The 27,865-nt window shown below is 47.0% G+C and overlaps 1 protein-coding gene across 1 annotated transcript in view; it reads left to right on the forward strand.

Moving 5' to 3' along the window:
- Positions 1-23,275, forward strand: part of BCL2 (BCL2 apoptosis regulator) — a 182,779-nt gene extending 159,504 nt beyond the window's left edge. The window contains exon 3 of the mRNA XM_032602849.1: positions 17,952-23,275. Coding sequence (XP_032458740.1) covers positions 17,952-18,086 — 135 coding nt within the window. The 3' untranslated portion in view covers positions 18,087-23,275. The remainder of the gene's footprint in view (positions 1-17,951) is intronic.
- Positions 23,276-27,865: the final 4,590 nt, after the last annotated feature.

Below are 27,865 nucleotides of genomic sequence, written 5' to 3' on the forward strand. Positions count from 1 at the left end.
TGCTTTTGAGGCACAAACACAAAACGGAGTCCCCGAATCTACAAGTTATGAACTTTAGGACCCAAAAGTGCCTTCAGAGGACAGGTGGGGGCTTTCTCTTCCTGTCACAAATGAGGCCCTTGAAACCTGGAGAGGCGACTCCCTTGGTGGCAAGGAGGAGGGCCTGAGCCTGGGGTAGCTGACACTCAGACCCCATAGCTTGCCCACTGTGCGGGTTGTCATGACAACAAGGATGGTGTGATGGGCTTCTGAGCCAAGGCACAGCTCTGCTCAGACTCTTGTCTTTGAAAGGGTGTGCTCCCTTGTCCAACATTAAAACTTGGAATGTCTTACTTTCTTACCAAAGGCCTTGTGGACTTGATGGCAGTGAAATTACATATTTTTTAACTGACATGATTGATGTAAAACATTATACTTGTTGCAGGTGTACAGCAGTGATTATGTATATATTGCAAAATGATCACCACGATGTCTATTAACAATTCATCCATCACCACACATAGTTATAACTTTTTTCTAGTGATGAGAACTTTTAAGATCTACTCTTTTAGCAACTTTCAAATATACTATACAGTATTATTAACTATAGTCACCATTGCTGTACGTTACATCCCAGGACTTATTTTATATCTGGAAGTTTGTATAAAAGGTCTTGTAGACATGATGGCAGTGACATTATAATTTTTAACATTTAAAATGACCCTTAAGGGCTTCCCTGGTGCCGCAGTGGTTAAGAATCCGCCTGCCAATGCAGGGGACACAGGTTCGAGCCCTGCTCCGGGAAGATCCCACATGCCGTGGAGCAACTAAGCCCGTGCGCCACAACTACTGAGCCTGCGCTCTACAGCCCACAAGCCACAACTACTGAGCCCGCATGCCACAACTACTGAAGCCCGTGCACCTAGAGCCTGTGCTCCACAACAAGAGAAACCACCCAATGAGAAGCCCACGCACCGCAACAAAGAGTAGCCCCCGCTTGCACCACAACTAGAGAAAAGCCCACGTGCAGCAACAAAGACCCAACGCAGCCAAAAATAAATAAATACAAATAAATAAGTTTAAAAATAAAATAAAATGACCCTTAATAAAATGACCTTTTCCAACTGATGTACCAAGTAGTAAAACTTACCTAATCGAATCTGCAAATCATCAACCATGAACTTATGCTCGGGGGTCAGAGATCCTTGAAAAACCCTCCAGGTGTGAGTGGAATAACCTAAACATTTTTTTTTCCAGTTTTGTGGGTTGTTTTAATAGGTGAGGATTACCTCAAAAGACATTTAAGTGATGTTTCAGGTTCAAACGGAAATGAAAAGCACATAAAATTGTAAGACAAGAATTTCAAGAATTTGGCAGAGGTGAAAACTCACAAAGAAAATATGCAATTAGACGTTTTCTTTCTGCCCATTTATCCTACTCAAATCCCTCTCCAGTTGCCCCACCACCACCCCACCGGCATTTAACCCTGCAGGGGTTAAACAGATTCCAGCCAGGATCTCAGGCCCGGCCTCCTATCCAGCTGCCATGGTTGGAGGGCAACAAAGATGCCTCGCCTGACCCTGCACCATCTCCTGCAAGCTTCGGGCCCATTGGTGCCCATGACCAGGGTCGTTCCACCAGGTAATTCCATGGAAGGTCCCCATGTAGCCCTTCCCGTGGCTGCAGTGACCTCACCAAATAGCCCACGTGCAGCCCTCTACACATCCGAGAGGGTGGGGACTCATCGTCTCCCAGGAAACTCGGAGCCGTCATGTCCCAGAGAAGGGCAGACAAAGGGAGACCAGAAACCAAAACATTGGAACTAAGAAATGAACCTCAGCCGATAAAACGCAAGACAAGGAGAGAACAGCAAAGCCACACAAAAGGCCAAGGCAAAGGAAAAAAACAGAAAGGGGACTTTGGGGGAAAGGGCTCTGGGATGGAAGGATGGTGTCCTGCCTGGGTTGGTGGAGCCAGGCAGCCAGGTGGTGAGGCTCCGAGGACGAGCTCAGGCCCAGCATCTCTAGCGCCCGTCCCTCGCGCCACTGGTGGGAAGTCAGGTCCTGTGTGCTCAGGGGGGCTGAGCTCAGAGCCACCGCGTATACAAGCAACTCTTCCTCCACTTGCCCGTCTTTAGTTTGGTGTGTTAGAGGCCTTGCCCTGAACACATGCTCTCTCAGCTGCAACTCCTGAAAGGTTTTTTTTAAAAAAAAAAAAAAAAAAAAAAAGCCATTCTGACTAAGTTTGGCCTGACTGTGGCGATCACAAACTCACCTCGCAAACTTCCAGCTTTCCAGAAACAAACCGAACGTGAAAGGATTAAATACCCAGCGAGCAGGTGGGTTTTGTAAAAAGCTCTGTGGGGAGGCTCCTAGGGATTTAAAGGCCTCTGGCTTTGTTAAGTTCTGAACAATGTCCAAGTTGAAGTCAGCAGAGAAAACTGTTAGTGGTCGTGAGATGGAGTGGGTGATGCCTGGATCACATAAGAGCTCTCGGGCAGGGTTTGGACCACATGGCTGGCTCTCCTTGCCTCTCTCTCCGCCCGAGACCGGGGTCAGGGGGGCGCTGCTGGGGACACTTTGATTCAGCAGGAACCCTTGAGCAGAGCCCTTGGAAGGGTAGAAATCCACTCCCCACCATGGAGGCTCTGGAGTCTCCTATCTTAACATCCTAAATAGGCTTCTAGCTGGATTTGCTTTTGTGATGCAAGGAAACGTTCTCCTTCACCTTCCAGATGTCCTGGTGAAGCAGCCCCATACGTAGGAGGGCTTTACCCGAACACTGTGGAAGGAGTCTCTACTTTGGGGTTCACATCTCTGTCTACATGTCATTTTTAAATACTCTTGAGGTGACATGTGCAGGAGCGGCCACCGAGGCCACACCACACAGCGAGGGATTCCAGAAAGCCGCACACGTTCCTGGGGGATCCAGACTGCAGAGCAGATGGGCTCGTGGGGGGCTTGGGACCTGCATGTGCTCCCTGATCACGGGGGCTTCTTCCCTCCGCTCGGCCGCACCTGCACACACAAGCCTATCCGCCACGGTGTGGCCCCAATCCTGACCTGAATCCCTTGCCCTGAAAATCCAGCACCTCTTTTCTCCCCTTATGCAAGTCCTTCAGGCTGGGCTCCTAACTTTGTCCCCTCCAGCCCATCTTAAAGACTGTTGATGGGTTTATCGAGCCTTCCCTGTCACCCTTCAGGACTTTCTGTTTAACCTGTCTGACTTACTGCTTGTATCCTCAAAGCCTGGACCTCCTACTTCTTTTCTGTCTCCAACAGGAGAAGCAAAGTGAGTTGAAAAAGCTCATAACCAGGAGTTGCACAGTTCAAACTGCAGCTGTGTGACCTTGGGCAAGTCGTGTAACCTCTCTGACCCCAGTCTCTTCTGTGTAATACCGTTTATGAGAGCCGCCTGGTGCACAGTTAGTTCTCTCTTCTCATCCCGGAAGTAGATACTAAAGAAGTACTTGGATAAGTGGTTTGACTGTGGATGGATTGCTTGCTTCAGATGTGTCCGAAGGAGAGAGCAAAGTGAGAGGAACCAGGGCCGTACTCGTGAAAAAGCTCCATGTGGTGCCACCAAGAGCCGCCCAAAGAGTGTGACTGTGCACCGAATTGATTGTGAAAAGCACGCTGCACGTGGACCCGAGGTTCATGCACTTGGCCAAGGGGTTCCCTCGGTGGAAATAACAATTTGTTAGAACTAAAGTCCCACCTGAAGGCTTCACCAGCCCAAACTTGAACTTCTCCTTATGACCTTAGGGGTGAGCAGTGTTTCCAGTAGGACACTGCCATCTCTGGGTCATCCCACTGGGAGAGTGTCTGCTGAGTCCTTGATTTGAGGCGCTGTATTGGGTTGGAGGAAGGCATTGTCATACAGACGCCGCGGTCCCCGCGTTTTCCCTGGGCGCTGAGCGCAGTGCTGGGCACGGAGCAGCTGCCGCCTGCATGCCTGCCTCGTGGAGATCAGCTGCAGCTGCCCTGCTCCGAGGCACCAGTGACTGGAGGAGCTGTGGAGCCCGGCCTGTGAACGGGGCACTGGCCGCTGACCTGCCAGGGCCACCTGGGGGTCCTGGGCTGGCCCCTCGCCAAGGAGGAGTCCAGGGCATGGTTCGGAGCCCATCCTAGGTCCAGCCAGCAGATGCCCAAGCGCCTCTGCAGGTGGGTCCCACGCGCTCCGCGCGGCCAGCTGCACATGTGTCTGAGCACGTGTCTGGAGTGCCGGTGGCCTTGGAAGTGGAGCTCCAGGGGCGTGGCCTCCCCCTCTCAGTGTCCACTGCCAACGACACCGACAGGCCTGTTCAGGGCGCACACGTCATATTGCTACCTTGCTGGTGTCCACAGCAGGCTTGCTTCACTGTGAGGGGCGTCCTTGTGTGGAGTCGGCAGTCCCCCGGAAGCTGCGCTGAGGGAAGATCCAGGGTTGCTTTCAGGACCTCTGTCTCTCTGTCTCTCCCTGTGAGTCTCTCTGTGTCTCTCTCTGTCTCCATCTCCCTCTCTGTCTCTGTCTTGCGGTCTCTGTGACTGTCTCTGTGTGTGTCTCTTTCTCTGTGTATATGTCAGTCTCCTTCTCTGTCTCTGTGTGTCTGTCTCTGTCTCACTCTATCTTTCTCTGTTTCTGTCTCTCTCTTCTGTCTCTTTCTCTGTTTGTCTCTCCTCTCTGTCTCTCCCTACAAGTGTCCCTCTCTCTGTTTGTATATAAGGCCCTGAATCGTTCTGGCAACAGAGAGCACACACTGTCAGATGTCCTTCACCGTGAGCATCTATTTAGACGAGTGGCCGCACCAGCGTATCTGGATCCCTGTAATGAGCCGGAATCCAGAACCGCAGCGCTGACCTTGCCCGGGTTTGTACATCTCATCAGTAACAGCTGCTGCCGTGAACGGAGATTTTGCGTTTTCCTTGTGATGGAGAGGTCTGCTGTCTTCCCTGGACGCAGGAAGACTGTCTGATGTGGGAGGAAGAGGGTTGTCAAAGAGCCAGGCAGTGCACCTTGAAATGCATCTGCTTTTACTCCCATTGAGTCTTTCCAGGTGAACTGAACTCAGTCATAAACTACAAAGTGAAAGCAGATTTCTCGTGCACACCCATATGGAGCCGACTGAGCACGTTCACCGCCGTGCCCACCCCTCTCCCCAGGCGTGGAGGACGGGCTTGCTGTTCTCTTAGTGAGAGGTGGACGGATCCGTGGTGTGCGGGAGAGGCTTCTCTCACGGGCCGCCTGGGGATCCCCTTGTCATTCTCACCACCACACAATGACTCGCGGGGCTGCAGAACCAGGGAGCTGGGAACCAGGGTGCGGCTTATTGTATCCCGAGGTGCTTTGCAGCAGGATGCTAGCTAGCATCCTGGGAGCTTTAAGCAGAGCTGGTGACTCACCTGCTGCAGGCTGAGAACACCAGGACCAGCAGCATCACAGGGGGCAGGCTGGGGGCAGGTGAGATCCTGGACAGATGTCTAAGCCTGTCATCAAGGCAACGGCCAGTGTGGTGTGGAGCTTCCAGAAAAGATGCCCGTGCTGACTTCTTAACCAGTCCTGAAAGCAAGCATCAGAGCAGGCCAAACCACACAGTGAGGGCGGGAGGCTGGCGGAGCCCCGCTCAGGATGGCGCCCTCCCAACTCACTCTGCTTTGCTCTTTTCACTCTGATACACCCCCTTCAGGTCTGAGGCCACTTTCAGCAAGTTCCTATTAGGAAATGCAGGTTCTTTGTACTCTGCCCTACCACCATCCTCAGTCAACACTTGCTGATTTAAACAAGTGAGGATCAGACATTCGGCCCTCGACTCTGGTCCTCCACAACTGATAAATGAAGGACCCTCTTTCACCCCCTGTCCCCCAGCAGCAGTGTCCTGATGACAGCATTTAGGCCAAGCTGCAGGACTCAGCAAGCATCTGCTTTCAGTTCCCATTTTTGGTATATGAATTAACTCTTGCAGTGTGGCAGGGAGAGGGGGAGAGGGATAGGTACCTTGGCCATGCCCTGCGTTCACAGACCACGTGGCAGGCACAGCCCAGACAGTGACCTCCGGGGAGCGCCGGCGCTAACCTGCTGCCAAGCGCACGGGGATGAAGTTCATGCTCACATACAGGTAGGCCTGGACGCTGGCGAGGGGGCCACACCTATGAGCAAGGGTTACAGAACAAGCGAACTCTTCTGTCCAATTCCGCATGGCATAAAAATAGTTTAGTGCCCTTCTTTGTGTACTTGTAAAAAATATAACTTTTTAAGAATAACTGACGTACCTTAAAATTCAGTTCAAAGTGGTTGACTTACTGGTTTTTGGTTTTTCTATTCATAAGGTTGTACAATCATCACTGTTCCCTAATTCCAGAACTTTTTTATCACTCTGGAATAAAAAAGTCCTGTACGCGTTAGCAGTCACTCTCCAGTCTTCTCTCTCCCCAGCCCCAGGCAACCACGAATCTACTGTCACTGTGGATTTGTCTATTTTGGACATTTCCTAGAAATGGCAACATTACAATATGTGACCATTTACGCCTGGTCTCTTTCACTCAGCGCAATGTTTTCAGGGTTCACCCATGTTGTAGCTTGTATCAATGCTTCATTCCTTCCTATGGCTGAATGATATTCCATGGTATGGATGGTCCCACCCTTTGTTTATTTGTTCATTAGCTGATAGACATTTGGGTCATTTCCACTTTGGGCTATTATGAATAATGCCAATGTGAATATTTGTGTACAAGTTTTTGTGTGAACATATATTTTCAGTTACCTTGAGCATATATCTAGGAGTGGAATTGATGAGTCATGGGACAACTGGCCAACTCCTTGAGGAACCACCACCATTTTCCAGAGACTGCGCCGTTTTCTGTTCCCACTGGCAACGTGCGCAGCCTCCAATTTCTCTTCCTGCTCGTCAGCGTTCGTTATTGTCCACTTTTCACTTTAAAGCCACGCCTAGCGGGTGTGAAGTGATATCTCGTTGTGGTTTTCATTTGCATGTCCCTAATGGATGAATGTCTTTTCTTGAGCTTATTGGCCATTTGTATATCTTCTTTGGTGAAATAGCTATTCAAATCTTTGCCCATTCTTTAATCAGGCTACTTGTCTTTATATTGTTGAGTTGTAATAATTACACTTTTTAAAAAAATTATTTATTTATTTACTTTTGGCTGTGTTGGGTCTTCGTTTCTGTGCGAGGGCTTTCTCTAGTTGCGGCGAGTGGGGGGCCGCTCTTCATCGCGGTGCGCAGGCCTCTCACTGTCGAGACCTCCCTTGTTGCGGAGCACAAGCTCCAGACACGCAGGCTCAGTAGTTGTGGCTCACGGGCCCCGTTGCTCGGCGGCATGTGGGATCCTCCCAGACCAGGGCTCGAACCCGTGTCCCCTGCACTGGCAGGCAGATTCTCAACCACTGCGCCACCAGGGAAGCCCTAATTACACTTTTTTTGCTCAACGTACTTTCGTCCTAACAAAATATCATAAGGTGATGTTTCCCCCCAAACAGTGAAAATAGCACAAGCCCAAAGCAAGAAGAGGTCAAGCGCCAGAAAAGGCAGGGCACTCTAGCCAAAAGAAGGTAGTGGAATGAGGAAGGTCAGGAAGAAAAATGAAGTAACTTTGTTTTAAAGCCAAAACACTGCAAGGCGGTTTCCTGTGGCCTCTGTGCCTGTGAGGTCCTGTGGAAGGCACCCTTCAGAGGAGGACAGCAGACTCGGGTCTCCCCCCTCCTCTCCAGAGCCCTGCAGGGTGTACGCACCTACACACACAAAGTGCTTTGAACGTGTTTAGAGAACTCTCATGCTCACCAAAGCTGCTGTGAATGCGTGAGAATATCGAGGAGCAATTCTGACAAGGCAGGCCTGTGTCTTATTTAGCTTTAAGAACCCTCAGCACCTTATAAAAAAATGTTCAGTTCCTGAATGCATCAGCAAGTCAAAGAGGAGATTTCAAGGTCTCGTATAGACATGGCTTTAGTCTCGTTGTGGTTTATTATCCGAATCTGATGAACCAAATGACCCAATCATTTAACATAGTTTTTAGCACATTTTGCTATAGATGCATGACTTTTCCCAATTCCACAGACATCTTTTGAAGCTCTGGACTGGTCTCGCCTCCTGGAAGGAGGGACCTAAGCCCACAGGTGGCCGAGTCCCCACTCCCTGCAGTATTTGCATGGCTAGTGCCGCCGGGAATTTGCCACCGTACTTCTCTCCAGATAGCAGCGTACCCCCAGCCCCAGGGCGATTAGACCAGCAGGTGGACAGGGCCAGCGGCCTTTGACCTGGCCCTGTGGCTGCAGGGTCCCCAGAGCAACAGACTCCTTTGCAGATTAGTTTCAAACTGTGCCCTGCTCTAGAAGGGAAGGAACCCTTGGGGTTCTCGTTTCTTCTGCCCTCCCTCCCTCCTGAGGGCCCCTGCCTGATTTGCATCCTCAGCTCAATTTGCATCACAAAATACACCCAAACTTCCCTGGACCCGCTGTGGTAGGCAGGCAAGTTGTGTTTTTTTGTTTTGTTTGGGTTTTTCATCTCCTGCCATTTCTCTAGCAGGTTTCTGGTTACATCCAGATGACACTTAGATTAGGTTTCATTTTATGTCCTTGGCCTATGATTCAACTAGCCCCTCCCCCTGGGCCAGAGTCCCTCCAAGATCAAGCCCCATTCACTGGAGGGGACTCGGGGGGCAGCCCCTGCAGTCCTTGTGGAAGGGTCATCCTGTTTCTCACGCTCACTGGGCACCTCGGTCTGCAGGCCAGGCAGCTGCGCGTCCTTCGGTTATATGCTCTGGGGTTGTCGGGGGTTTTTTTCTCCTTCCTTTTCCCCCAAACCCGGAATCAATATCTTGGGAGTAAAGGGGATGGGGAGGCCGGAGGAAGAGCCCCAGGGGACAGAAGCCTGCAACCGCCCAAAGCAGCTCTGTTCTCCAGACGGAACCCTCCAGACTCATTCAGCACCAAGTGGCTGCAGAGGAAACCCTGCCGGGCCAATGATAAGGGGGAAATGGAGTCACTTCCTTACCAGCTGCTTTATTCAGGTAGAAACAGTCCTCACTTCCTCGCGTGTGCTGTGCTGGCCACCGCTCCCAGTGGCCTGGCCGCCTGCTTCCCCTTTTGATCTCAGCCACGGTGGGTGTCGGAGCATCACTGCCTCTGGGCTTTAGAGAGAGCCCTCCTCTCTGCTGTGTGTGTGCCTCCCTCTCTCCTGGGCCTTGTATGTCAGTTGGCTCTGGGGATTGGAAAACCATAGATCGTTCTTACTGGGAATGATTCTCAGACCCCTTAGTAGAATCCAAGACTGGTGACCACCGGCGGTCTTTATGTTCCCATGAAGGTCCAGGATCGACTTGGGGCCGCTGATCACCTCCCGTGTCTTGTACAACGGGCACCAATGCTGCCCCTCTTGTGCCCAGGATTGTTTTTTTTCACCTCCAGGCAGCATTTTCAGTCTTCATAACACAGCTGGAATCTCCCTGACAGAGGGATAAATGGTCCAGTGAGTTTGCAAAATGCCCGACAGCTTATCCCTCCCTTGGAGACTCACAGGGCATACGGGTGGGATGATATTCAAAATAGTTAACGACCGACATGGCACAGACACTGACCAGTCAGATCCGACGCTGACCGTTATGAACCGTCTGAGCATCAGTTCCTCACAGGAAGACACTAGAGGCTGCTGCAAAAAAAGGCAGCGGCTTTTGTTTAAGCCCATCATTTATTTGCCCTTTGAACATGCTCCTTTTAAAAAATATCGTCTCTTAAGATACGTTAGGAAAACCTGTTCTCTAGTAAAAGAAATCAGTGTATTTCAGTTCCACAAACATTTGCTGAGTGCCAAATGTGACAGACACATGCTCCAGGGATCCAAAGATAAATAAAACATGGTCCCTGCACCTCCAGGTGCGAATCATTGAATGGGGGAGACAGACATGCAAACAGGGACTAGCTGAGGATTATTCAGCTCAGCCCACGGGCTTGGAGAAAGCAGCCTGCAAAACATGATTGCACTGAATTCCTGAATGAACTAAAATGAACTTACACGTGACAGAGCTGAGCAAGAAACTAGGTTGGGGCAGAGCATTGGGAGCCTTGGATGTCATGTCAAAGAATTTGGAGTTAAGTGTGGAAGTGACAGATTTGATTCTGAATAGATCACTCTGCCTGCAGTAGCAAGAGGAGATTGAAGGGTAGGGCATTAGACTAAAGGCAGAGAGATCAGATGGGAAATCCTAGCAGTAATGCTGGGGAGAGAAATAGTTAGGTGGTGAAATCAGTGGTACATATACCGTCCTGTGGAATCCCCTTGCCCTTACCACTTCAGAGCTCTCTAGCTTGACCTCCAACTACAGGAGATACAGCATCTGAATCTCTTGCCCCAAGGGCCTTCTCTGGCCTCTAGAGCCCACTTTACCTGTGCACGTGACTGGCCAGAAGTGCTGGGATATTGATACCTCCATAGGAGCAACCCTCATCCAATGAATGGAAGGAAGTGGTGTATAAATACCCCAGCTCCCTAGCCGCTTACTGGAATAACGAAATGTGCGTGTTCTGCGCTGACCCCCAGATTTCCCAGCAGGATTCAGTTCCAGTTGCCAGCGGCAGTAACTTGCTTGGCAAGGTAAGTCATGGCCACATTCCCTTTTCTGTCTCACTTCCCCATTCTCCTGCTAGTGTTTCCTGGGATCACCTCCCACAAAAACTGCTTACACTCCAGTCTTTTTCTTAGGGTCTGCTTCTGGGGGAACCCAACCTAAGACTGTGGGATTTACCTGTGAATGAATGGATGGGGGAGAAGAGGAAATATCTATCTAGGAGACTCTCAGGGTGTGGGTTTATCTAGGAGACTCTCAGGGTGAGAGCATGGACACTGTAAAGGTGAGAAGAGAGGCCGGCTTGCTGGAGGGGCTTTGATGGCTCCAGTCTGGACAGGCTGTATTGTAACTTCTGGTGGGTCATCTAAGAAGACGATTGGAATAGGAATCTGGCTGTCAGAGGAGCAAGTGGGGCTGGATATAAAGGTTTCGGAGACATCATCATGGGGGGGGGGGGTGTGTTTAAGACCATGAGAGTGAAGATTAGCCGAAGAGAGAGAAGACAGTCCAGGCTGCTCAGGGAGCATCAAGTACCCATCAGGGCAGACAGAAGAGGAGGTGCCCATGAAGAGATGGAGAAGAAATTCTCCAGGAGGCAAAGGTTTACAGTGATCTCAGCATCCAGTGTGTCAAAATGTTCAGTAAGGTATGATCTGAAAAGTATTCAGTGGATTTAGCCACATGGAGGGTATTGGTAGTCTTGGGAGAGTGGTTTCAGAAGCGTAGTGGAGGACTTCCCTGGTGGCGTAGTGCTTAAGAATCGCCTGCCAGTGCAGGGGACACAGGTTCAAGCCCTGGTCCGGGAAGATCCCACATGCCGCGGAGCAGCTAAGCACGTGCGCCACAACTACTGAGCCTGTGCTCTAGAGCCCACGAGCACAACTGCTGAAGCCCGCGCACCTAGAGCCCACAAGCACAACTGCTGAAGCCCGTGCACCTAGAGCCCACGAGCACAACTGCTGAAGCCCGCGCACCTAGAGCTTCGCAACAAGAGAAGCCACCGCGATGAGAAGCCCGCGCACCACAACAAAAGAGTAGCCCCCGCTCGCCGCAGCTAGGGAAAGCCCGCGTGCAGCAATGAAGACCCAACACAAACGAACAAAAAAATCAGTTAATTAATGAATTTAAAAGAAAAAGTTTCTCTCTTTAAAAAAAAAGAAAAGAAAAGCAGAGTGGAGGAAGCGGCCAGGCTGAATGGATTAAAATGTGGTGGAAAAGCAGCTGATGAGAGTAGGTTAGCAGTTTGTCTTGGGGGGAAAGAAGAGAAAAGGTAATGTTTAGGGTGGAACCCAGCATCAGCGTGGACATTTTGAGGAAATCTGAATGTTTATATGCCAAGGAAATAAGAGACAGAAGGTGGATGAGGTTGACATTGTAGTTGGGAGCTGGGACAATTGATGGAGGAAGGTTCCAGAAGCAACAGGAGATGGTGGAATAAGGGAGCGGAGTGTAAAGAGCAGGGGAGGACAGATAGAGATGTGAGTTAGTGGGTGCTCCCAGATAGGAAACTGGGGTGGTTCTCACCCAATGGCCCGATTTTCTCAGAGAAGAAAGAGGTGACATCAGCTGTTAAACAGTGAGGGGACACATGAGAACAGTGGTGGCTGTTTGGAATAGTCATGGAAAGAAGCAGAGCCAAGCTCTGACCCAGGGGAAGGGAGTGCTCAGTGCTTTCTAGAATTCATTGAGTCTGGAGACCATGAATTTACAGCAGCCCCCATCTGCCTGGCCAGACGACTTTCAGCGACGCTTGGAAGGCCAGAGGTGATTGGGGGGCAGGATGGGGTCAAGGTTGGATGGGAGGCGCAGGGTGAGGGAGGCAGGGGGTAGGGGAGCAGGGGGACAGAGCCAAGTGCCTGCCAGTGTCCTCAGCCACTGAGCACAGGAGGCCGGGGATGCGGGCGCAGCCTCTAGTCCCTTCTCTGCCTCATGGCAGCTTATTAGTACGCACTGTGAATGACTTACTTTCCCAGTCTACATTTCATTTGCCTCATTTATATAAAGGGCATTATCATTACTAGGTATTACCACACAAGCGCAGGAGATCTGAACTTACCTGGAGGTAACTGCCCACTCAGTTTTGAGTTACTGTATTTTGCCTTTTCCATTTTCTTTCTTTTTTATAAATTTTATTTATTTAGGGTCTTCGTCACTGTGCGCAGGCTTTTCTCTAGTTGCAGTGAGCGGGGGCTGCTCTTCGTTGCGGTGCACGGGCTTCTCATTGCGGTGGCTTCTCTTGTTGCGGAGCACGGGCTCTAGGTTCACGGGCTTCAGTAGTTGTGGCACGCAGGCTCAGTAGTTGTGGCTCACGGGCTTAGTTGCTCTGCGGCATGTGGGCTCTTCCCGGACCAGGGCTCGAACCCGTGCCCCCTGCATTGGCAGGCAGATTCTTAACCACTGCGCCACCAGGGAAGTCCACCGTCTTTTCTGTTTTCTAACCCTTGCCCTCAGGTTGTCACGAGGGAGGTGATCCCCATGGAGACAAAATGATAAAGCCATGACAAATAGAAAATATCAAAGGCATTTGATAGCAGTGTTCAGTTTCCTGTTAGCACCATCTGATTTTCTTTTGGTTCTGCCGACAGGACCTTCTGCTCTGTGCAGGGCAGAAAATGGCAGCACGCCTCCATTTAATTTAGTTCACTGTGCACAAAGAGGCATCCCCTCTCTAGATTGGAAGCTCTTTGATAGCGGGATGACTTCCCCCGCTTAGGGTCTCCCATGATGATATAATGTATCCACAGAAGTCAGCTCAAAGATTGTGGAACGTAGCTGAAGTCCTGATTTGTCTATAGCCAACCAAGACCACATTAAATTTCCCCACGGGGCAAGGAGCAATGAGAGCCAGCATGGAGCCAGGGGCCTGGACTTGCGGACGTTGGTTTCGTTGTTACCTGTTTCACTCAGTGTTATGTTGAGAATATCTCTCCTTGCCAATAAATATAGGGTATAATTTTTAGTGACCGACCCATATTCCATTATCATATTTTCAGATATTTTTGTTTTCAGGTTTTATTAATTTTTTCAAGATAAATAACTAGAAGTAGAATTACTAACAAAACGACAATATTTTTAAAGCTTTTACTGCGCATTGCCAAATATGAAAGGTCTCTCCATTTACCTGTACCTGGGAGTCTATCAGTTGGTGTAAGAGTATCTGGGGCTCCCACCCCCATCCCTACCCCATCCTTTTCAGCAGAACTCAGTATTCTTTTTCAGTTTTTGCCAATCTGATTCATTTTTAAGTCTCATTTTATTTGGAATCAGGTTTAAATGAAACTTTTTGAAGGATTCTGAAGGGGAAAGGAAAATTTTGGAGGGTGGGCTGCCTTGAGGGACCTGTATATGTGTGTCTGTGTCGGGGAGGGGGGCAGGAGAGAGAGAGAAATAGAGGAAGAGGGGAAAGGAAGGAAGGAAGGAAGGGAGGGAGGGAGGGAGGGAGGGAGGGAGGAAGAGGGAGAAGCGGGTGAGAGTGGTCCCAATGCAGGAGGGATGATACTTTTACCGCCTCCCCCCAACTTTCCCTGGCTTAGGAGTCTTGAGTCTGGTCTATTCCCATCCGTCTGTCCCGTCCACATCTCCCTGGCTTACTTCCAACCCTGCAGCCAGGGTCCGGGGTTGGGATGTTGGCCGCCCTGCCCCACTGATGCCAGCCCTGGGTGGAACTCAGACTCAGACCATCTGTGGCCTCTGAATTTGTAGTTTGTGGGGAAGCTGTCTGCAAAAGAGCACGCAGAGCTGGGGCACTGCCTGCCTTCTCTATGATGTGAGAGGCCAACAGGAGAAAGGACCCTTCCCTGGGGACTTGCTGTGCCCATCCCTGAGGTCAGGCAGAGCCCTTGCCAGTCCTGACATGAGCAAGGGCTGCCGTGCCTTCTGAATATATAGGCTGGGATTTTGTCTGAATCACATGACGATGGCCCAGGTTTTCTTTTTCCCTCTTTGTTGCTTTTAATACATAAAATGAGCATGTGTTTATTTAAAACAGCTTTCAAACTTAAACAAATAATGACAGACTGTTCAAACAGACTTCGGAAATCACCCTAATCAGGATGTTTGAAAAAGCAAGAAGACTCTCCATGAAAGTAGCTTTAGGATCTTCAGTCCTGAAACAACAGGGTCTGCTCTGCACTTTAGAATCACAGATGGGCAAACCGTAGGAGCCAGATTCCATCTCGGGGGGTTTAAAGAACGCCCCTCAGCCCTACAACCTGACTTAATAATTTACGAGGAAGTAGAGTTGGGCGTGTGTTACCAGCAGAACACATGACAGGTACGTTTGAATTCACAGTTTCTATAGAAATCACCAAACATCTTCAGAACCGAAAGCTGACACTTTAGAGGGAGCTAGGAAATTGTTCCTGGAAGTTAGCAGGCTCGGTAGACCATCTGGAGGGAAGGGCAGTGTTAGCAGGGATGAAGCAGGTTAGCAAGAAGACAGGCCAGAGAACAAGGTACTGTTTCCACGAGTTCACACTCTGGGCCACATTTACAAATGGCTTCAGTCACCTACGTTTATCTTCACAACAACCAATTTTATGGGTGAAATAAATGAAGCTCAGGGTTGGGTAATTTGTTCAAGGTCATAAGCAATAAAATGTCAAACTGGGATTTCACCCAGACCCTGTCCCCCGAGTTCAGAGCTAATTCCCAGATCCCTGGGGCTGCGTCATCGTCTCTGTGCTCATTCTTTGGGTTAAGAGATGCGTCTTTAGCTCATTCCACTTTAGAAATGATTTTTTTCTTTATAGTGTACATCAGAAATGGGCCATGAGGTCCATTAGAAGCATAGTTATTAATGTGAGGGGCTAGGTCTCGGGAGAGGGAATTATTCTGGCCCCAGAGAGTTGGGGGTATTTGGAGAGGCGTTTCTTCTCCTGCTGGTACTGTGCACCAGGCAAAGCAGCCTGAGTTCGTCGCTGCTTCCTCCACTTTCCCAGGATGGTTCCTGGTCTGGAAAGGTCAGATGGCCTAGGCCTTAGCCTGTTTCATATTCTGCCACAGAAAACTCCATTGATAACTAAAGGGATGCTGGGTCCAACCACTGACCCTCTCAACATCAAGCCAAATTGCATACTGCCCAGTGTTGGTACTCTGAGGAATTTGGGGTGCCCTTTGGCTGGGCTCCTGCGGGTTCCGGCCTGCCCATCCCTCAGGGAGAACAGCACAGAGGGGAGGGCTGTTAGACGTTTGCTGCTGTGTCTGTGGGATCCTGAGATGCACTTTGCAAGAGGCAGTTTCTCTAAATAGGTCCTGACCCCTTTCTGCCCCATTTATCCCACTTACATGTAGGGAAGGCAGGAGGTGTCTTGACAAACAGCCGTGAGTGTTAGCTCAGCTTTGCGCTAAGGGCACTAAGCACATATTTCATTTATGTCTACTGCCTTGCTTGCTAAGGCTCAAACTTTGAAAATGTTAACAATAGATTAAGAAAGAAGAAAACCCTTGCGCCCTCTCCTGGTAAAAGTTAATCCAGTACATCTGAAGGTATAGCTCACTCATGGGGAGCAGTTATTTGTCTAGACTAAGTAATCTTGTACTAATTCGACCAAAGCTATTGACACACTAGGTGGACCACTGGGTCTTCCTTGGGCCGTGATTACAGAGTTTCTTCCAAACCTTTCTTCGCAGGGCTCCTCAGCCTCAGCACTGTTGGCGCTTTGGGGTGGATAATTCTTTGTGGTAAGGGCTGTCCGGCGCCTTGTGGATACTGAACAGCATCCCTGGCTTCTACCCATTAGATGCGGACAGCACGCCCATCCCAGACCATGACTACCAAAAATGTTTCTAGGCATTGCCAAATGTCCCCTGGGGGACAAGACCACCGCAGTGAGACCCACTGCCCTAAACCCATGTCTGCCCTTTTTTTTTTTTTTTTTTTTCTTTTTTTGGCTACACCTTGCAGCTTGCAGGATCTTAGTTCCCCGACCAGGGTTTGAACGCACGTCCTCGGCAGTGAAAGTGCCGGGTCCCACCCACTGGACTGCCAGGGAATTCCCTCTTGTTTGCCTTTTGTAAAAGGTGCCACTGGTCACAGGGCAACCAGTGAGGATGGCTCCACACAAACCTTTCGTGACTGTGGGGGGCAATTCTGATGATTGGTCAACTGAGTTCACCTCTGGGAATCTGTCTAAAAAAATCCAAACAAGTAGACAAGAATTTATGTCTAAAGCTGTATCATAATGTTGTTTATGAGAGCAGAAGTTTAAAACAACCCAAATAAAGAACTGGTTAAATAAAGTACAGCATAGATATCGATATATAAACATATATTGTGGAATACTATGCAGTCATGAAAAACAATTGTGTAAGTTTATATTCAATAACATGAGAATATTCCCTAATGACGCCTTAAACTCTAGAGACTACTGCAAGATGTCCAGAGGTTTCTGTATACAAAAGGAATAATTTCAAGAAGGCCGAGTAAGCATCTAGGTGAAGTATCAGGCCAAACACAGAATTCAAACCAATGTTCGACTTCAGAAAACTTCACTCTTTAATTGAACAAACATTTCTCAAACACCTACATGTATGAAGACCACACATAGCCCTGGGGAGACAGATGATACCTGGTCCCTCTACTGCAGTACTTGCCCCAAACAGACAAAAACACAGTAAACATCGTCAGACCCTCCCCAACACAGTGATGCTGGACATCTCCGTGTGCTGCTGTCTCCCATCGTGAAGGCCCTAACTGGAGCTACATCTTGTTTTCCTCTTCATGCCTGATTAATCACACCAAGGGAACATTTCATTTACTGCTTTATATATTCAGATATATTTAGAGTTGTCCAAATACTCATTGGGCCCAAACATGGAATCTAATCCTCCCCAACAAATCTAAGAAATGAGCATTCAACAGTCTCAGCTTTTTTCCTACAGCACAAGAACAAAGAAAATGAATCCATAAGATGGGTATGAAGGATAAACAAAATAATGCATGTCAGGCATCTGTTTATATAGCAAGCACTCAATAAAGGAGTAGTTGGTTTTTTTTTTTAATTATTTTTACAAATGGTCATGCTAGCTAAAATTGCAAAGCCTCCCGTATTTCTAACTGCCTTTGCTGTTTTATCTTTTCCCTTAGCACCTACCACTCTCTAATACACTATATGAAACATGTAGTTGTGTTTACTGTCTATCCTACTCCACTGGGTCAAAGCTTTTGTGCTTTTAGCCTATTTCATTCACTGCTGTATCTCTACAGTGTCTGGTACATAAGTAGGGTCTCAAAAAATATTTCCTGAATGAAAGTGAAAAGAGTGGGTCTGAAATCATTGCCCCCAAAGTGCGTTTGACCTTTCCCCTCACCCTCCTGAAGGTGCCCAGGCACTTCAGATGCCTTTCTCCCTGTCATCTGGCATTCTGTCTGTGCCGCTCTAATATTCTTTTTCTTCCCTCCTCTTCCCACTGCAGGATGCCTTTGTGGAGCTGTACGGTCCCAGCATGCGGCCTCTGTTTGATTTCTCCTGGCTGTCTCTGAAGGCACTGCTCAGTCTGGCCCTGGTGGGAGCTTGCATCACCCTGGGTGCCTATCTGGGCCATAAGTGAAGTCCACAAGCCGGCCACAAACACATATGCAAAAGGTTCACTAAAGCAGTAGAAATAATATGCATTGTCACTGATGTACCATGAAGCGAAGCTGTGATCTCTTAAAAACAAAAACAAACCACCACCACCAACGAAAAAACAGCTTTCAGGCTCAACGTCGAATCAGCTACTTACTGCCAAAGGGAAATACAATTTATTTTTTACATTATTAAGAAAAATAAGATTTATTTATTTAAGACAGTCCCATTGAACATGTCTTTGGAAACCCTACTGCTAATTACTAAGCCCCACCTGGATGGCTCCACCTGGTCTCCTGTGCCTATAAACATGGATTTCTGTTCCATGTTGTTGGCCCAACTGACTCACCATCTGAAAAGCAAACAAATTGACAAAGGACTTGACTGTTCCAGAAGCCGGGTTTCTGGCTGCTGGAGGTTAGGAAGAAGGTGTTCGCTTTCTTTGCCTTTTTTTTTTTTGCCCTGGAGGCTGTGTTCTTAATAGAGGGAAGGTCCTTGGAGGGGAGACCATTCTTCCCTGGCCTGAAGAACAGGCACTCTGCATATGGTACACACCCGGTTGGAAGAAAACCATCGGAAACTTCAGATGGACTTCGTGTTCGCCAAGATCTCCACCCCGAAGGACAGTGACGGGAAAAATGCCCTTAAACCATAGGAAAGTATTTTTTTAAGCTACCAATTGTGCCGAGAAGCATTTTAGCAATTTATACAATATCATCCAGTACCTTAAGCCCCGACGTGTATATTCATATATTTTGGATACGCTCCCCCTCCAAATACTGGCGCTGCCTGTGTATGAAACAGAATCCTCTGGAATGCGAGGAAGCGAACGTTTCGGTGACTTCTTCGGCATCAGGAAGCATCAGGCCGCCACAAGTGCCTGCTTTTCCCAAGAGGCCGCGGTCTGCTCTGCCTTGCCCCAGCTCAGAGACCTCGTCCTGGAACCCAGCCTGGCCACTCGCTGGCCTGCTCGAGGGCTTTTAAACAGAGCAGTGTGGTCTGCGAATGTCTGGAAGCTGACGGAGCTCAGAATCGCGCGGGCAAGGAAAGACGGCAGGAGGCCTGGTCCTGCTACCCTGGGGCCCCCTGGTTAGACGCCTCTCCACGCGGAGCGTGGAACCCGGGAGCCAAGGCTCTTCGGGCGTTGATCACTGTGGAGGGAAGGAAACAGGCACTGCGCCTTTGCTCGCGGAGGGAGGTGGCGATGGCTGAGGAGCCCGCCCCCCAAGGGAAACGCTTGCGTGCGCCTTGGCTGCGCGGCTGCCAGCCTGCCTGTGCAGCTTAAAGCAAGATTTTAAAGACTTTGGGGAGGGTCATAAATCCTAAAGGAAGCGTTAAAATGGATTAACTGACCTATGTCTGTGGAATTACGATGTAAAACATTATCTTGTCATTGTAGTTTGGTTTTATTTGAAAAACCTGACGGAGGGGGGGAAAGTTCCAGGTGTGGAATGTGAGGATTATCTGTACATCCTGGGGCGTTAAAAAAGAAAAAAAAAAATAATAATCAGTGCTGGAAAACGCTAGAGAAGTAGCAAAAGAAGTGAAATCTCCAGCTCATAAACTAGAAATATTTTTTCATGTTTAGAATCAGCCTTGAGACATACGTGGAATAACTGTGGCATTATTGCATTATATACCATTTATCTGTATTAACTTTGGAATGTACTTATGTTCAATGTTTAATGCTGTGGTTGATATTTCGAAAGCTGCTTTAAAAAAAAAGATTACATGCATCTCAGCATCTTTTTAAAAAACTGTATTTAGTTATGGCCTCTACACTATTTGTTAGCAAAAATGATCATTTTTTCCATTTGAGATTTTTGGCTCTTAATTCTTTAAAAGCATTTCTGAGGAGGTGAGATAAGCCCTGGGTCTCAGCTACGTGAGAAAACCTGGAGCATGCTGGCCACCCAGCCACTTTGCTTGAACTGAGTTACGTCCACTTCCATGTCAACAGAATTATTTATTGTGAGGGACGTATCTGTTGTCCCTTTGACCTAGTTGCTTAGGTTTACTTGTCCTTGGCCAAATCAGAATTTAACTCACATCATTTAGGATTGCATACATGTTTGGTTAAACCCATGAGGTTCATTCGGCTGGAAAGCCAGATGGAAGATGACCAGGGGATTAAATTCTGGCTCCGATGGTTTGCCCTTTAGAGATGGTTTCCGTGCCCGTTTCCACGGAGACCTGTCTGGAGCCCTCCCACCCTCCTTCCATAGGGCCTTTCTCCGTGGCCGTCCTCAGGTCCTTCCTGAAATGCAGTGGCACTTACGCCCCAGACGGAGAAAGCAAGAAACCCGTGGTATGAAGCCAGACCTCCCTGGCGGGCCTCAGGGAACAGGACGATCAGACCTTTGAATGATTCTAATTTTTAAGCAAAATATTATCTTATGAAAGGTTTACATTGTCAAAAGTGAGGAATATGGAATATCAAATTCTGTGCTGCTATCCTGCCAAGATCATTCTAATGGAGTCGGTTTGCAGTACACTCCAAGTGGCGAGATCCTCCAAGCTGCTTTAGAAGTAACCATGAAGAACACGGACATTTTTAACATAAAGCCTGTTTGTCTTTTGTAGTTGTTGTTGTTACTGTTCAAGCTGGGATTTGCAGAGTGTTCTAAAAATGTATATATAAAAAAGGTCACAGGGGCTAATTTCTGACTGGTTTCCTTTTGCTGTGGGGTTACATTATCTGGTTTTAATGATAAATGTTCCCGGCCACCTGACCCCAGAACTGTACAGTATTGTGGCTACACTCTCTCTAAGAGTAGCTGAAGTTGCATTTTTCTTGTTGTTAAAAACATGTTAGAAGCAATGAATGTATATAAAAGCCTCAACTAGTCATTTTTTTCTCCTCCTTTTTTGCATTGTCTCAATTACTTTGCAGTTGGACAGCAGAGACCCAGTCCTACCTAACAGGTGTGGAGGAGGGATTCACACCTGAATTACCATCAGCGTGGTGCACATGTTGGCCCAGGTCAGGGTTCAATAGAGCACGTGCACTTTCCAAATGGAGGTCGAGGGCTCTAAAAAAAGCCACAAGGAGAAAAGCACCCAAGAACCTCCTGGGTCCTCCCAGGCCCTCGCCGCACAGACAGCCCGAAAGAGAGATCAAAATGACAGCTCGTATCTTCTGCAGCAAACAGCTCATCTCAGATTTTGCAGGCTTAAGATGTGGCTTAAAGTCACATTTCGAATGAAAGAAGCACTTTGCTATAGTTCAAGCCAAAAACCAACAGCCTCTGCCCCAGCTCACTTATCTCTGTCTATTCAGATATGACCTTCCATTAAGATTTGACTTTATTTCATTAGAAAATGTTTATGCTTATCATTTAAAGACCTAGTCCTGGCCCAATGTGGGAAATTAGGAAGTGATCATAAATCAAGAGGAGTTGTAATAATCAGGATTAGACATAAATATGTAGGACAGTCCCAACACATGTCTGGGTTTTTTGCATCGAGGATCTATGGGATAAACAGAATTGCAAATTGTCTATATTGTAATTAAACTTATGCTAAAATGATGAACTTATACATGTGAACTTAAATTCTAATTTCGACTGTACTTCTAAGGCAGCGGCTGTTTTTATACTTCCTTATCACTTATAGTTAGTAATGGACACCTCCTCTATCAGAAAAAAACAGGAAGGGCTTGAAATATAAGCCATTCTAAGGAAATTAGGGAGGCAGTTGAAATTCTATTCTGATCTTATTCTGTGGTGTCTTTTGCAGCCCAGACAAATGTGGTTACACACTTTTAAGAAATACAATTCTACATTGTTAAGCTTATGAAGGTTCCAATCAGATCTTTATTGTTATTCAATTTGAATCTTCCCAGGGATTTTTTTTTTTTTAATTATTATGGGACAAAGGACATTTGTTGCAGGGTTGGGAGGAAGAATTTTCAAATGAGCAAAACATTCCCAAGATTGGATCAGGGTGCGGAGGCTTTCAGAATAGCCAGGACTGTAGGATGTGAGATGCAAACAAGTGAAAACTTCACTAGGATCAATGTGATGCCTCCGTGAAGGACGTTATGCAACAAACAAGAAACATTTTCAAGTTCTGTGGTATATTTAGCTTCTAGAGACAACAGAACAACTCAAAGTCCAGCTCTGTATGGCAATGCAGATGAACCAAAACTCTTTTAAACATCTGCCATCAATGGTAAGGATTTTAATTTCAAGCCTGGACATGTCTAATGGCTATTTAAACAATAAATTTGTAATTTTAACTAACAGGATATTTAATGAAAACCTTCCGGTTGGTAGGGACATCTATTTCTAAATACTTATTATGCACAATACGGGGAGAAGAAAAGTGAGACTGAACTGGGTAAGTAATAATACAAGTTCCTTATCCTTACCCAAAGATTCATCCTGTTCCATGTCTGTGCTCATCGTAGTGGCCTTAGACAACATGAAATATGCATCCCACGGGGCACAAAGAAAACCAGATGGAGTATGAATGGTATTGCCCCAATTCATCATGACTACCCCAGAAAAATAACTGAAAGGCCATATATATCCTATCGATGACAAGGTTGTTTTGGGTCCCAAGGTAAGCTCAGCAGACAGAAACACTTGTGGAAGATGGAAAGGCTTAATCAAAAAATCCCGGGATTGTTACTAAATATGACTATAGTATATTAGTAACTCCGTGTCCCTAAACCTTTTAGGGAATCTGCAGTGAGCCTTCCAGCCAGCTCATTTCATTAAGTTTTTGCCTCTGGGGTAGCATTTAAAGGAGTGATAGCCGATCACATTTCTTTGGAGGAAGCTTGTGTTTATTATACTATCTTCTTAAGTTTTCAACCAAGTTTTACTTTTGTTTTGAGTTACTGGGATTATTTTTGTTTTCAATAAAAATAAGTGTATAAAAAGTGGTTTTGTATTGAAAGCTTTTGTTATCAAGATGTTCACACTTCTCCCTTCCACGGGCTGTTTTTAAGATGGACACTTCTTAGGGGTGGCTGATATCCTGCAACACTGCACACACACAGAAAGCTATACGATAAGTGTAGATTGTTAAGATAAAGTAAGTCTCTGCTTGGCCAGCATTAAATATAATGGCATTTTCTTTGTATTGTTGGGGAAAGCCACACTGCCATTCAACTTTCTTTGTCCAGTTAATATTGTGAAGAAAAATAAAGTACAGTGTGAGATATCGGTTGTGCCCTGGAATTGTTTGTGATGCGGTGATGTGATTTTGCCCTGTCATTCAAAGACCTTCTTAACAAGCCAGTAGAGCCACCGGGAGCCTGACTGGTTATGAAGCCCTGGGGGGGCCAGGCTATGGGATTGCTCAATGGGTGAAGCCACCTTAGAAGAAGGTTTTGTTTCTTCGTTACTAACCCTTCTGGTTTGGTTCAAGGTGGACCAGCCTTGAGTTCTACTTCCATTGTTGCTGCCGGGTGTACTCCCTCAGACCAAGTGAAGATCCCAACCTCTGTTCCATAAGATGAAAGATGGTATAAAAAGGAGAGACAGAAGCTAAAAATTCTGGTTTGAAGTGCGCGTTTTAAGATAACCAAAGCAGGGGCTTCCCTGGTGGCGCAGTGGTTGAGAATCTGCCTGCCAGTGCAGGGGACACGGGTTCGAGCCCTGGTCTGGGAGGATCCCACATGCCGCAGAGCAACTAGGCCTGTGAGCCACAACTACTGAGCCTGCGCGTCTGGAGCCTGTGCTCCGCAACAAGAGAGCCCGCGATAGTGAGAGGCCCGCGCACTGCGATGAAGAGTGGCCCCCGCTCAACGCAACTAGAGAAAGCCCTCGCACAGAAACGAAGACCCAACACAGCCAAAAATAAATAAATTAATTAAAAAAGAAGATAACCAAAGCAGTCACTTGTTTTGGAGCATAGAAATCCTAAATAGCCGGGCACCTATGTTTCCCTCTTATACTGCTACCCTAGGAAGGCATCAACCCTCCAAGGGTCTTCCCTTCAACTCAATTAAAAGGACTCCGATAGCAGCTGGCTGCCAGCCCTGTACACGTAACACCACCAGTTATTACCTTGGAAGGTGGGTATTGGCTTCTCCTATTTTATAGGCGAAATCTGAGACTCATAAAAGTTAATATGCCCAAGTCCTCAAACCTCGTGAATTGCAGAGGCAGGATTTGAGCTTGTGGTCCGGCTGCCTCCCAGGCCCTTGCTTCTCTTCTCAATCAGTGGTCTTCAAACGGCTGCACATGGAGCCTTGGGGCACCACATTTGCAAGGGGTAAGCAAGCTTGGGGTGTTTAAAGGAATCAATGTTCTTGGCATCCCAGGGATGCTCTGTCCTAAACTGTCCTCCGTGAAACACTCCTGAGGTCAGGCCAGTTCTCATCTCCCACCTTCCCTTTCACAATCATCTGTCACAGCTCACAAAACAGAGGTGCACATAGCTGTCCCTCCCGGAATCTGGCTGTGAGGCACTGTACCCTGTGCTGGGCTCCCTTGCCCTGGCCACGGGGGCCAATCACGCCCATCTCTTCCCAACTCCAGTGAAGTCAAGTTTGGTAGCTTGAAATCAGCCCTGGTGGAAGTATTTACACTATGGAAATGAGCACAAGATACAAAATAGAGCTTTTTTCCCCCCTCTTGTTTCTTTTTCTTTTTTTTTTCCAGAGAGCCAATTTACCTGCACACCTCTGGGCACTGTCCTGGGGATTTAAAATCCTTCAGTTACCAAAAAGTATGATGTGAAATCCTTGGGCTGTATCAGACACTAATGCCTGGGAAACGAATCCTTTTGCAAATCACTTTTCCAATTGGTTGCTTTCAACAAAGGTGGAAGAACACCTAGTCAAGACAGCCACCTGTCAAGCTGGCAGGATATGGGTTTTTTTTATTTTAATATGATTTCAGAATATAACTCAGAAATCCAGAGTTGTGTAACATTACTGTACAAAACTCCTTCCACTCCCTCGTACTTGGTATGTGAACAGCTCTCCTCGAAGCTTACATCCATAAAAACAAAGAACGAGGGCTTCCCTGGTGGCACAGTGGTTGAGAGTCCACCTGCCGATGCAGGAGACGTGGGTTCGTGCCCCAGTCCGGGAAGATCCCACATGCCGCGGTGCGGCTGGGCCCGTGAGCCATGGCCACTGAGCCTATGCGTCCGGAGCCTGCGCTCTGCAACGGGAGAGGCCACAGCGGTGAGAGGCCCGCGTACCGGAAAAAAAAAACAAAGAATGGGTCTGATGGTGAACCTTAGCTCTTTCTAGTAACAGGTCATTTCTATTTATAGATACTTGTCCTTCTTGATGGGGAGGGGGAGGATGATAAACTAGCCCCATTTATCTCATTAACACTTGTATTTCCAATAAAATTTAAAATTTAGATTTAATAATGGTTTATCAAAATGTGTAATATATTTGTACATTTTTATTAGTTGGGTAATAATTGTAATTATTCAACCTAGGAACAAAAAAGTAAAGCCTTATGGTCACAAAAATTCATAGTTTACTTTCGTTGTAGAAAGTTATGACAGGCTAACCAATTTTAAACTTTCAGTTGTAAGACATATCGTATTAGGATAAAATGGAGGGTAGAAATATGAATTTTAGGGAAGAAAAGGGAAAATGTAAAACTTCCTGGGGTCAAAAAATAACTTGTTCCTGTTTTTTTCATGTAATTGATGCTGAGTATTATGCGTGATTATTGTCATGGTATTTAGATTCCACTGTCTATAATGAAAAAGTGATGCAACAAAGTTATCTGTACAATGTCATTTGCTAAAATAACTTCTCAGACAAACGTGTTATTAGTATGTGTCAAAATTCTATTTCAAACTGGCCTCAATTCAGGGATTGTCAGAGACAATCCAGAGGGAAAAAAAAGTGGTCCCACCACCAAAGAATGCCCAGAGCCTGACTGATGTGTCTTAAGATAGTGAACGGGGAAGCCTAACTTCTCAGGATTTCTTAATCCCATTAAAGTCTATCTGGAAGTTACTCAAGCATTTTATCAAGAATCATAATTACTTCACGGAAGGGGTTATAAATTACATCATACAAAGAAAGTTCTGCCACAGATAGTTTCGGGACAATTTTCTTTCCCATACTATTCACAATGCATTGGAAAGAAAATCCTTTGCAACTATTTATATTTAAATTTTAAAAGTTAAATGTCAACTTGAACATGTGGAAGGGTGGTAAATGCCTTTTCAAACTCCTTTTAATGGAACATCAGCAACTGCTGGAAGACTCCTGCCCTGTCTGCCCCTCTAGGCACTCCCCCTGGACTTTACTGGAAGCTCCAAGATGGATGGGGGAGGGGCAGAGGATACATTCCCTCCCCCCAGGACCCAGCAGGTAATTGGGTAATGATAATTGTAATAAATATTCATTCCAGCAACAAAATAAATAAAAACAAAGCCTTAGAGTCACAAAAATTCAATTAAATGCACAGGCTCACTTCTGTCATAGAAAAGCGTGAGAGGCTAGTCAATTTGAAATGTATTATTTTTGTTGCAAATCTGTGTTTTAAAATTCCTTTTTTTTTCTTTCCCATTGAAAAACCACAGAACTGCAGCTCATTGCCCATCTTACCCCACTTGTCATTTGTCTGTCTGTGTGTCCTTGGTTGTATGCTCCTATATCATTCTTAATCTATGCTGCTGAAATATCTGAGCCCACATCTATAAGGAAAGGCAAATCCCAAAGCAATCAGGGCCTGTTCTTTCCTTCTTTCTTTTCTCACCCCTTGGAGAACTCTGACTGGTCTCCTACAAGCTGATGAGTGGATCCAGTGGTCCAACAAATGTCTGTTGAGCTCTACTCCTAGGACAGGTGTGGGACAGAGCTCTAGGATTTAGGAATTATTAAGACCCAGTCCTTAGCCTCAGGAAGTCTCTATCTAGTGTCTTGTCTGTTTGGCTTTTTTTTTTTTTTTTCCTTTTTTTCTTGATAAAATATTTATCAAGCCCAATTGAATAAGCTCCTTGTTTTCTGGGGTCATCTTACATCAATCAGGCTAACTTGCTATTTATATCACTACACATTCTCTTTCAAAGTGGGTTGTTCAGGGGCAGGTTCCCACAGACAAAAAAAAGTAAACATTTCTCTCTTTCTAGCCAAGATTTGGAACTTTCTGTCTGAAACAACTGGCTTAGATGCTACGTAGCTGTGGATTTTTTTCCTGCATTCTCTCTGTTTTTCCAAACGTTTGAGCCCACTTCATCTCAGAGCCCAGCAAGCAGGAGGGGGTAGAAGCTGCAAAGACTGTGAGGAGAATTCAACAGCAAGTAGACCCAGGGAGGCTTTGATCTTCTCTCCCAAGGGGAACATCATCTCCTGTGTCCATGTGGAACTCCTCAGCCAGGGTACAAAAGAAAGAAAAGGAGGAATAAAATATTTATAGGAAAATTATTTCTCACAAGCAAGCATTTGTTCTAAAAGTTTTTAGAAATATAATTATTTGTCTCCTTCTTGGGTTTTTCTGTTTTTAATATGAGACACTTTCAAGTCCCCTAGTTGAGTTTCCAGGAAGCAATAATCCATGTTGCCTTGGGTGGAGTTTAGGAAGAAACTAGGTCTCAGGAGTGAAAATGTTTCCATTGAAATTGCCACATAGAACTCTTGCTGCTTCTTTAATGTTCTTGCATAATAAGGCCCCATTCCCTAGGGCAGGGTGGACCAGCTCTCCCCTGGCCCTCTGCTGTAGGACTCTCTGTCCTCTTTGAGACCCAGCTGGACTCCTGGCCTCACTTACCCTCACCTACCAAGTCTTATCCAAACAGGAAACCTCTGGACCAGTGCCATCCAACAGA

Source organism: Phocoena sinus, chromosome 14, assembly GCF_008692025.1.
Source record: "Phocoena sinus isolate mPhoSin1 chromosome 14, mPhoSin1.pri, whole genome shotgun sequence".
Classification (NCBI taxonomy): Eukaryota; Metazoa; Chordata; class Mammalia; order Artiodactyla; family Phocoenidae; genus Phocoena; species Phocoena sinus.